At 31.8% G+C, this 12,613-nt stretch overlaps 1 protein-coding gene across 1 annotated transcript; it reads right to left on the bottom strand.

Moving 5' to 3' along the window:
- Positions 1–433: 433 nt before the first annotated feature.
- LOC123314427 lies at positions 434–1,993 on the bottom strand. Its single transcript, XM_044899718.1, has 5 exons — positions 1,809–1,993; positions 1,383–1,746; positions 1,226–1,327; positions 852–1,175; positions 434–791 (listed from the first exon to the last, which is right to left on the bottom strand). The coding sequence occupies exons 2-4, from the start codon at positions 1,666–1,668 to the stop codon at positions 1,099–1,101; spliced, it is 465 nt and encodes a 154-aa protein (XP_044755653.1). The 5' UTR covers positions 1,669–1,746; positions 1,809–1,993; the 3' UTR covers positions 434–791; positions 852–1,098.
- Between the last annotated feature and the right edge of the window lie 10,620 nt (positions 1,994–12,613).

Raw genomic sequence — 12,613 nt, 5'->3', positions numbered from 1 at the left:
CAGGACATAGGGAGTAACAGAAACATCCAGGTTAAAAAGTTATCATTCTTTATTTTCTACAATGAACAATAGAATATCCAAGAAGTACGAGTCAATTGACTGAAAACATTTACTTGTTTCACAAAACAAAAATCTGTATAAGCCATGGGAAGCAACAGTGCATGTACAATAGCATTATTCTCCAAGGTTGCATTCACAAACTTACTACAAGACTAGAGTATGTGCATACTCCGAGGAAGACATACATACATTTGTGAACGCTTTGAGTAATCAGAGCTTACTCGGAGTAAGTTTGTGTGCGTAACACAAGTGAACACTACAAACAAACAAAATGTATTCAGAATGGATATAAATTAAGCAATCTTATACATTTCTTTAGCATAGTTAGATAATCCAAAATCAAAATAAAACCACATTGACCTACATGAATAAAATTATATTTCACAATCATCCAAAAAAACAAATTCATGCGTTTTACTCGAAATTTATATTGAGTGGATTAGACCCATTCACGTCCAAGGCGACGATAATATATTCTCCAAGTCTTTCCCTCAATGACAAAAAAATTTGGATCGTCTGATCCAAACGATTAGAAATCAAAAAGGATACAGGGATCCCAACATTGTTCTCATATTTCACTAAAACAATAGTCAATTGATAATTCCTCATGTTGGTTCCATGAATGCCATCAATACAAATAATATTTGGGAATTCCCTCGGCTTTCTTTCCATAGTCTTGTTCATGAAAGCTATAGCAAAGTCTTCAATTTGTGGCTGAGGGTGACTTTCTCCTGATAAAAATATGATAAGCAGATATTAAATCAGAATCAAATTAGTGTATAAAAACATACCTATCTGCTTGAATAAGAAAACAGTGTTTTCATCTTGACTGTTCAATTCTTCCACTTTTAAGGCTGTTGCTGTCATATCATCCGCATTTCCCTGTTTGTTTATGTTAAATTTTCGAATGATATATGAGAGATCTCCTTTCATTAAAATATTCATTCTCTCTAATTTTCCTTCATTCATGAAACTTGCATCTTCAAGAACTCTTTCCTTAGTTACTCCGGCAACAAGTTTGTTTGCAAGCAGTTCCTGCTAAGTATTGGAGAGACGTTTAGATCGAAGTTCATCATTATGACCAACACGTGTCTCTATATATTTGACCGCCACTCCTGGAATAAAATGAATGAACGAATGTAATGTGATGCTATAAAAATGTTACCAGAACTGTTAATTTTAACAGATATTCTTGATGGACATAATCCAGATATCTTAATGCTGCCTCCCTTCTTCATATTTCGATGGCTACATGGACTCACATATCCTGAAAATAATATATTAAAATTTCATGATTGTGATTTGGCTCTTCAAACACTAACCTATAGTATTACTACGATTGCAGTTACAATAAATATATTCTTCAGCAGAATCAGTTTTAACTGCTCGTTCTAAAATGTAATCTACATTCCTGTTGGAAAGAGATCTCCAAGCCTCAAAATCTTCCTTGTTTGCAAAATGATGGCTAGACCATTGGATTACCAAATGCATCTGCTCCAAATGATCTATCAAATTTTCGTGGGATCCAAATGATATTTTATCCTCATCAGAGCAAAGTGGGCATTTAACATGCTTTGTTTTTTTTCCCCCAAGTGCTTGGCTATGCATTTTTTTCAGGTGCCGATTTTTGTTCGACACACTGGAAAATTGTTTGGTATACCAATTGTTTTCCACATAAGTGACAAACTAAAAACATAAAAACAAATAAAACATAAGCAAAAAAAAAATATATAAAAGTTGGAACTCACTTTTGCTGGTCCATGTGTAATGTTGTTCTCTTGAAATTCAGCAATCAAAATTGCTTTGTCCAGTCGATTGGTAAGTAAATGTCACGATTTGTGTTTTTGCGAATTACAAAAATTAACTCAACGTTATTCAATAACCACTCTGAATTCAGAAGAATAATAATAAAATAATCACAAGAGCGCCGAGGCCGTCGAGTCGCCGAGAGAGCGGGAAAATATTTGTTGACATAGAAGGAGACAACTGTCTTCTGCTCTTTCAATCTGTTAGCTTTGCCCTGATTGGCCAGGATTTTGGGATTCTTTGAGAGAATTAACGTATGCTAGCCACCTGCTTACTGCAGAAACAAGAAACGGCAGTACGTGAGATTTGGGTTTCATTCGAAGAAGCGCAAGCCGAACAAGGAAGCATTCATTGGTGCCATTTTGATTTTGTCGTTTGCGCGTTGGCTCGATCGTTTTGTGTGTTTGTGTGAGACTAACGTGTGTATTGATATGGAACGAAATAAATTCCAGTTTGATTACCACTTGATTCTTGGTAAGTAACTTATTTCCTCTTTAACGTTTTCCATCTACTTGCACGTGTTATCAAATCTATCCTTTTGTGCCATAATGTCACCGAAATATTTGTATATGTTCATTTTTATTATTTTTCATCACAATTCAACTGTTTCACCCTAGGTCTTACCTTACCACAACCAGGTTGAACGAGAGGTTGAATCTATTCAATGTAATTTTCGAATTAATCTTTATTCTTTTTATAATATCTATTTTAACATGTGATTGGGAGCTAATGAATTCCATGTTTTACGGATTTCTACTCATATTTTTATTTTTTGTTATTTGTTTACCTATTTATGCAAATTATATCATTTGATTGAAGTTGGTATATACTTCATACTTTGAATGTTTTGCAGTAGCTTTTGGTGTAAGGACAAAATATGAAGAAGCGACAGATGCCGAAACAATTCAGTGTTACCCATACGGATATGATTGGATGACTTCAGGTGGACGGAATAAAAAGTGAGTTTTATAATTTTTTCATATCCTGAGATTTTTTGCTTTTCTTCAGTTCGCCCTCAGAATAGAATGAATTTTGTGTTTCTTTCCACTACTCGACTACTTGCTGTGCGAGTTGCTTTCAAAATAGAATCTGCACTAAAATTGTTCTCGTGATGTGAATTTTTTTAGGGCTTTTATTGTTTTGTAAATAATGACTTCATAGAGTGTGAGAGTCTAACTTCAAACAAATTCTGTGAAAAAGGGCAGTTTTTTTGTTGTAAATATACTAGCACAGGTTGAATTAGTATTTCTAAATGGCGCTTTCTTAAGTGAAGGAATATGATACTGTAATTTGATACATTATCGAAATTTTTTTGATTTTTTCCGAGAGGGTAACCACTTCCGAAATCCATGTACTTTTGAAGACCGAAATCATCATCCGAAATCCCGAAATCATCATTCGAAATCCCGAAATCATCGTCAAAATCATCTTGATTTCCGAAATCAATGTACATTTTTCACATAGTGGTTATCCTCTCGATTTTTTAAGTCCATTTCTGAATGTTTTATCAAGTTACACTCAAGTATGTACCAAATATCAAAGTCTTATTTCTTGTCGTTGAAAAGATATTCAACAAACATCGATTAATTCCAAAACGAGGGAATCTGATTCAACTCGAAGAAATAACTCGGTTATTTCAAAAATTGAATGTCACGAGGTTCTTGATAATCATTTTCTGTCAAATAAAAAGTTGAATAAAACTGATTAATGAGAGTAGCAGCGAAGATTAACGAGGATATTCATTAGTTTGTCGTTCTGTGGGTCACAACGTTTGTTGAAAGATCGAACAAAAGAATATTAAATAAAAACTTGATATTTGTGTAACTAAAGAGTAGTCATAAAAAAATCACAATTGTGCGCAACTTAAACCTCTGATCGCTCTGTCCGGGCATATTTACAAAAAAAACTACCTTCGATATTCTGAATTTGTTCAAAGTTAAAGACTTGCACTATATAATCTTCTGTTACCATCTATTTGTTCTAAAAGCAAAAATCACACCGATCAGGAATTTGACAAGTTGAAGAAAATATATTTCAGTAAAGTATATCTTTTCAGTACTATAAATATTCCATACCACCAATGTAGTATCATCTAGTACTGACAGGTGCTTTATAAATAATTTTTACATCAGTTGGAGTCAATTTCGAAACTGATGTTATTCAGTTCAAAACCCTTTAGTAAGGAGCATCATTCGAAGCCAAATGCTATGTAACAATCTTTAATAAAGACTCCGTATTTACTGCTGCTGAATTTATTTTCTGAAAAGTACATATTAATTATTTTTCCTCCAATTTTGCGATAATTACCCCAATTCTTCATAGAAGAACTTTCATGACCCTAAATTGACAAAATATGAAACTTTCTGTTTCTGAAAAATCATAAAAATATATTTATTCCAGGAATGCCAGTAGCCAACGACAATTTCCGTTTCAATTATCTGCAGATCCTGATGACGAAGATAAAGGTTTCATTGATAAATATTTTAATGTAGTAAATGGAAAATGAATAAATTCTTTTAACTGATTTTGATCTATTCAATACAAATATAACCTTGTTATACTATTTCAGGAAAACCTTATATATATAAATATAATGTTCCTCAAAAAAATATCTTGCGAGATCTTTGAACAATATTTAGCAAGGGACTTCATAAAATACAAATCCTCAAAAATTTGGTATTACTTTGAAGATATGTGTTCAAAGTATTGCTCAATTCTTCGGGAACATGTATTTTATGAAGTTACTCAGCTACCCTGGCGAAATGTTGTTCAGAGAATTTGCAAGATATTTTTTTGCATATTATTGCAGAAATGCAGATATGGCTTAATATAATTCAAAACATTTCCTAAATTTTTATGGAAATATTTCCTATTATTGCATATAAATCTTACAAAAATATTTCTAGAAAGATTCCAGCAACTTTACACAAACATCGCAGAAATATATTTCGTAACATTTGAGAACCCCTCGTTGGAAGATTTCGAAAACCTCTTCTGAAGATTTCAGGAAACATTTTCTTCAATTAGAAGAAATCTTGCGTAAATATTCCATGTAATATTACTTTGATCTTTAGAAGAGATTTCACATAATGTTGTAGAAAATATTTCAAAAATCTATATGAAACTAGCTGACCCGGCAAACGTTGTTTTGCCATATAAATAATTTCCTAGTTATTTCTAGTGTAGACAAAAAATAGCTTACTTATTGTAAGTATGTATGTATGTTAGAATGTGTATATTGTATGTATGTAAGAATGTGGTATATGCGTGAAATAAGCATGGAGCGCTGTGAACGATGAGTGTTCAAAAATCTGGGTGTTGAGATTTTTGGCAATTACTTAAAAGTGGACTGTTACCAAATGATTGAGTTGGAGATGGTAAAATAAAATCTTTATTGTATATCAAACACGTCACATAATAAATAGACACTCGCATGAAGTAAAATTTTATACAACATCTAAACAGAGTGAACCTATTTACAAGTATTGAGAAGTTATTGAGAGAATTTGAGAGTAATGTTTCAATGAGAAAATCAACGTTGTATTTGCTTGAGAGAAAGAGCAGGTTGAGTGAATTTCATGTATCGAGTAACAAGATCAATTATTATGCGTTTGATAAGAATTGAGAGAATTGAGATAGATCTACTTAAAAACGTGTCTATGTAATTGGAGTTGCATAATAATTGAGCTTGATAGTTATGAATTGATGTGAGTGTTATCATGCAAGCACAACGTTTACAGTGATAGAGTTTACGATTTCATAAACTGTCTCGCTATCAGAAAAACAGAAGGTTGCAGTGATAACTTGAGAAGTTAGAGATATGTAATGTAGTGAGACAGGTGTAATGAGCCAGAATGAGAGAAAGATGATTACCAACGCTTACAGGAATAGCAAATCTATTAGAAAAGCAGAAGGTGTTTTATGAGAGTACATAAATTGAGGTGAGTTGTGTTACAAATGTAATGTAGAGAAATGAAATATTGTAAACGTAGAAAGAATTAATGAATAGTATTCATAATTGAGATGAAACAAGAAGAGCAGTTCATAACTTTAGAGAAAAGAAATAAGGCATCATAATTTTCAGGTAATAGAGTCATGAGAAAGTTGATAATAAATTATACTTATTGAGTTGAAATCAGGTTGGACCTCCTCGAGCGTTATCACAAACCAGTCTGTCCAAGAGAGTTGATTGAGTGTATTCCATTATTCAGAGTTCTGAGTGTAGTGAGATGGATTTCGATCTGGTCTATGAGAAGCCTTCGAAGTGTCCAACTTGAGCGTAGAGGTACCTGAAACTTAAGAGGCCTGAGAAGTCTGATCGTAAGAGGTGTAAAGTTAATCTGAGGTGACATGTATACAAAATGAGAGTGAATACAAGTATATAAGCTTCTAATAGAGTGGTGTGAAATGTGAACTTGGTGCTAAAATCAGAGAAATTAAAATGTGAGTGATTGTCGAGGTGATGTGATTCACAATGAATGAAATATCGATGCATTTTGAGGAGGTTGAAGCAGTTAGATACATTGAGCACGTGGTTGATTGAGAGATTTGGAGAAAATTGAGAAAATATACATGCAAATATGATAGAGAGATGTAGAGCAGAATATTTCGAATGTAATAGTGAGAAAATGCATAGCGATGGAGTGAATGTTGAGAGGAAAATTATGTAGAATGATATTCTAACGTGACACATGCAAAAATATGATTACATTTTTTGTTGAGTGAAAAAAGTACTGTACTTTTTGAGATGTTAATCGATTGATTATTATAATATAAAATAATATTATTAGATTTGAGCAGACTGAGAATGTTGAGAGTGCACTAAAAAATCACGTTAAGAATTCACACCAAGTTCCAATTCACTTGAGCGAACGAAGAATCTAGAGAGAATTAATTGAATTGAGCAGATTCAACAGGTTCCACCGGTTTTTTTGAACAGCTGATTGACAGCGATTTAAAGGTTACGTTCACAGAAGCATGTAACGATAAACGCAGTCACTGAGTTGATAGAGCTGTGCATCGAGTGGTAGAGTTGGGTTAAAAATTCCTCCAATTTTTAACAATGAGGAATGAGGGAATATAAAAATAACAAAAGGCAAACATTATTTTTAAGTTATTATTATTCATTCCTTAAAATTATATATCATTAATTAAACAATTACGACAGTAACACTATTAAACAATATCAATCTCTTAATGCTATAGCGTGAACAATATATTTTGCTAGTCCATCTAGCGTTCGTTCGTTCGTTCGTGCTGTTTACTGGGTCAGAAGTGACACCTGTAGACATCTGGCGGGGATAACTAATTAAATGATGATTGATCAGTTTTCGACCGGAGAGGAAAAATGATTAAATTACTAAAATGGCTATTAAAAAATAAGGGTTGATCGTAGAAGGGTGAAAATTGAGGATTGTATGTATTTTTGTATGTTGTATCAGAAAAAAATAGAAATTAAAAATTTTGTCTAAAAAATAAAAAAAAAATTTAGGGGTGGACTACCCCTAACATTTAGGGGGATGAAAAATAGATGTTGGCCGATTCTCATAGATACCGGATAAGCACAAAAAATTTCATCAAAATCGGTCAAGCCGTTTCGGAGGAGTATGGCAACGAAAACTGTGACACGAGAATTTTATATAATTATGTAATCGCACCCCATATTAATTCAATGTTACTTATCAAGGTTAACCATAAGTATTGTATATGACTATGTTGCAGCCTGCAAAGTCAGCAGTGAACACCTGCAGTGCTGAGTCACATCCTTTAGATAAGATATTTGTATAAAAGCATCTTCTTCCTTGCCTTCATAGAAGAAATAGATCTAGAGCCTTAGTCGATAGTCATAGTTTACACAGAATATTCAAATATTCTCTATTGTAAATAAAGTGTTTTTTAAAAACCAAGTCTTCATCCCAAAATTCATAATTGGCGACGAGGATGGGATTGTGCCAGGTTTGAAGAAGAGTGAATAGTGCCAGTCCAGTGTACCAGCTCCAGATCAGATACCTGTTGGTTTCAACCATCAAGCACACCCTGAAGAACCAGTGGAAGAAGACCAGAGAGTCCGATTGACGGAGTAGCGACCTCAACGACTTCAAGACTATCGGTGAGCATTTCCTATTTCTCCCCAGTTTCCCTAATCTGGTAAAAAATTAGTGAACTTGTATAGTTTTTCCTAGGTTTCTTTAAAAAACCGATTTTCAAAAAGTTTTTCCTAGGTTTCTTTGAAAAAACCGATCACTAAAGAGTTTTTCCTAGGTTTCTTTATTAAGAAAAAACCGATTACTATTTCAATATTGATAATTTATCTTGATACCGTAATTACTTTATAATATTCAATATTTTTATATTTCACGATTACGTCGATAAAACATTTTTCGGGTCGTAAAAAGAAAATAAATAAGATGGCTCAAGAGAGAATAGATTTATCACTAGCTGAAAAATTTGGTATGCTCTTGCCTAAATTTTCTGGTATTGAAAATGAACTTCATTCGTTTATTAAAAGTTCCGAACAATATCTATTGATGTTTGCTGAAGAAAATCAAATAGTAAAGAATTATTGTTATGCTGTCGTTAAATCAAAACTGACTGATAGAGCCCTAGCTGAGGTTTCTACATCTGATGTTCCTGATAATTGGGGATTATTAAAAAACTTTTTATATAGCAAATTCGGTGATAATATTAATTTAGACGTTTTGATTCACAATTTACAATTTTTGACTAAAAAACCTAATGAAGATTTATTAGCTTTCATTGATAAAATTATTGCAATGAAAATTAGAATCAATTACAGAATTGATGCCGATTTAATGCCTGATCCAGAAAAACAAATTTATAAATCTAATATTCATAAAATTTGTAAGACTGTATTAATTTCGAATGCCCCTGTAGAATTGAGAACTTATTTAATTACCAATAATGCACTTTCTTTCGACGAAACGGTCAATGCCGTGAAGGATTATCTGTGCAATATGACACAATATGAATTATTAGATAGGAGCCGTCGCACCAAGAATGTGCAATCGTCGAATAAAGCATTTAATTATCAATCGACGTACCGAAATAATTATTCGTTCAATCATCAACCGAGAAATAATAGATTTTATAATAATCAGCAGAATTTTCCATCTCAGCCGATTCAGATTCAACAGCGGCCAGTGAAAACTCATTATCCTTCATATCGCGAAACTTTTGAAAGACCAAATCCACAACGAAATCCAAATATTAATGTTTTCAAGCCTAACCCTAATTATAGAAATAATAGTCCGCCTGAAAAAATGTCTATACAGACTAGAAACTACCCGCAAAAACGCGCAAATTATTCAACGCAATATAATGTTAATCCACAAAGAAACTTTTATAATAATCGTAATGAAAATTATCCAAATGCGAATAATCATCGTAATGAAAATATTCCTAATTTTACATTCGAAGAATTAACTCACGCTGAAGAAGAAAAGCGAAAAGAGAATTTTTATAATCAATCAAAACCTTCTACGTCAAAGATGCAATCAAATGCCAATCAAAATTTTCGTCAATCAGCCGAAAAACTCGCATTGACTTAAACCAAACGTTAGAATATCATAATCAATTACCCTATGTAGAATTTGAATATCCGAAATGTAAATTATTGATTGATAGTGGATGTTCAGTTTGTCTAATTGATCCAAAATTCGCTTATAATAATTTTAAAGAAAATATTTTTAGAGAAGATACTACCCTTACTGCATGTTTCAGATCCCAAACGTCAAATGAAAAAGTTTTATTGCCTTTATTTTCCGAATTAAGAATTAATGATTGCCATCCCTTTGTTCTTTATAAATTTCATAAAAATTATGATGGTCTAATAGGAGCAGATTTTCTTAATAAATACGATTTGAGAATTGATTTCAAAAATATGGTTTTAGAAAATGATTATTGTCAAATCCCTTTCAAATATCAACAAGTTTGTCAAAATCCAACAAGAATTCCTATAGATTTGAGTCACTTAGAACCTAAAATAAAAAGTCAACTTATAAAAATCTTTCAAACTAATGATAAAGTCCTTCAATTGCCGGGTCAACCGTTGAATTTTTCAAGTAAAATAAAACATAGAATTAGAACGATCGATGAAAATCCAGTTCACTCTAAAATTTATCGTTATCCAGAGATTCATCGTGAAGAGGTGAAAAACCAAATTGAAGATTTATTAGAAAAGAAAATAATCAGACCGAGTATATCTCCTTGGTCATTTCCCGTAGTAATTGTTCCTAAAAAACAGGACTTATCCGGAAAAACTAAATGGCGTATGGCCATAGATTATAGAAAGTTAAATGAAAAAACTATTGACGATAAGTACCCATTACCCCAAATTGACTCTATTTTAGACAAACTCGGTAATAAAAAATATTTCACAACCTTAGATTTAGCATCCGGATTTCACCAAATAGAGTTGGATGAAAATTCGATTGAAAAAACTGCTTTTACTGTCGAAAACGGACATTATGAGTTTTTAAGAATGCCTTTCGGACTTAAGAATGCGCCAGCAACTTTTCAGAGATTAATGAACGAAGTTTTGAAAAATTTTATTGGAAAAATATGCTATATTTATATGGATGATATAATAATATTTTCAGAAACTATTGAACAGCATTTAGCTGATATCCATAATATTTTAGAAACACTCGCATCAGAAAATCTGAAAATTCAGTTAGATAAATGTCATTTCTTCAAAACAGAAATTGAATTTCTTGGTCATGTAATAACTCCTGAAGGAATCAAACCAAATCCAAATAAATTACAAGCTATTCAAAATTATCCTATTCCTAAAACACAGAAGGAAATTAAATCTTTCCTTGGTCTTATAGGATACTACAGAAAATTCATTCCCAATTTTGCAAAAATTACCAAACCATTGACAATGTGTTTGAAGAAGAATGCAAAAATTAATATTGATAATTCTGATTACATTGAATCCTTTGAATTATGCAAAAATAATTTATTGAATCACCCAATACTTCGATATCCCGATTTTAATGCGCCCTTTGTTTTGACAACTGATGCGTCAGGTTTTGCGATAGGTTCAGTTTTATCTCAAGGAGAACCACCTGATGATCTTCCGATCGCCTACGCAAGTCGTACCCTAAATCCCGCTGAAACTCGATATAGCACGATAGAAAAAGAATTATTATCAATTGTTTGGTCATGTAAGCATTTTCGACCATACCTCTACGGAAGGAAATTCACGATCTATACAGATCATAAACCATTAATTTGGCTATTTTCGTTAAAAGAACCGAATTCAAGATTAATGCGCTGGAGAATTAAGTTAGAAGAATACGATTACGAAATCAAGTATAGAAAAGGATCGATGAATAATGCCGATGCATTAAGTAGAATTATATGGAAATCTGAAAATGAGAAAACGTATGAAAACTTCTTAAAATTAAATGAAAATAATGAAATTCCTGAATCTAATAATGTTAAGGAAAAAGAAGGAAATTTATTTAAAGCTCCAAAAAAGTATTCATTTGCACACTGTGTATCTAGCGATCTAGAAATGAGTAAAGGTATCGCGTCAATTTTTAAAAATAAATACGGAAATGTAGATGAATTGAAGCTACAAAATAAGACTATTGGTGAAGTCGCGTTTATTAGAAAAGACAATAAGAATATTTATTATTTAATAACGAAAGAATTTTATTTTGATAAACCTAATTATGAAAATGTTTTTGAATGTTTAATCAAGCTCAAAGAATTATGCGAATATAATAATGACAAATATTTAGCATTACCGCGATTAGCAAGTGGCTTAGATAGACTAGAATGGTCATGCATTTACAATATGATCAAATATATTTTCAACGAATCAAAAATCAATGTAGTTATTTATTATCTCTCAAGACCAAAAAATGAGTATATTGAAGAGTTTAATGGAATCGAAGATGACGAAATTTCTTTGATTAATCACATATCAGATGATGAACTAGACGAATGCGTTGATCTTTTAATTAACCCTAATGAGGAATTGCCAGTTTTAGAAAATGAAGATTTAAGTGAATTAAAAACAGGAAATGTTATTATACACAGCGATGTCACAGTTCATAGTGGTATTGAAAACCCCATTTTAGAAATTCCTTACACTGAAAGAAGCGTAAATGCCTATCCGTTACAAATTATTTTCAAAACAGCATCGAATTTTAATGTTACGAAAATTAAATTATTTGGAGATAAACTCAGATTAAGAGTGTCCATTAATTCAATTGATAAAGATATTTTTCAGTTTATTAAAGAATTCGTACAACCTAAAAAGTCATACACAATATATTTCGCGTCTCAGGAATTAGAAAAACCTTTTATAAACATTTTACAGAATAAATTCGATTATAAAACCCTCAATTTCAAAATTTCAAATATTTTACTAGAAGATATAGAAGATAAAGAAGAACAACTTTTAAGAATTCAACAATATCATGAAACCAAGACTATTCATCGTGGCTTAAGAGAAAATTTAATAAGCTTGAGAAAAAAGTATTATTGGCCGAATATGAATAAAGATGTTCAAAATTATATTAATGCATGTGAAATTTGTCAAAAGAATAAGTACGAAAGAACACCCATTGAATTACAGTTTAAACCAAACCCGATAGGATCAAAACCTTTCACACACATTTATTGTGATACTATAAGATTTGGACAAAATTATTGTTTGAGCATTGTAGACTCATTTTCAAGGTTGGGTCAGTGTTACCCTTTACTTCAGAAA

Source organism: Coccinella septempunctata, chromosome 1, assembly GCF_907165205.1.
Source record: "Coccinella septempunctata chromosome 1, icCocSept1.1, whole genome shotgun sequence".
Classification (NCBI taxonomy): domain Eukaryota; kingdom Metazoa; phylum Arthropoda; class Insecta; order Coleoptera; family Coccinellidae; genus Coccinella; species Coccinella septempunctata.
This window is presented reverse-complemented; position numbering and strand designations above follow the sequence as displayed.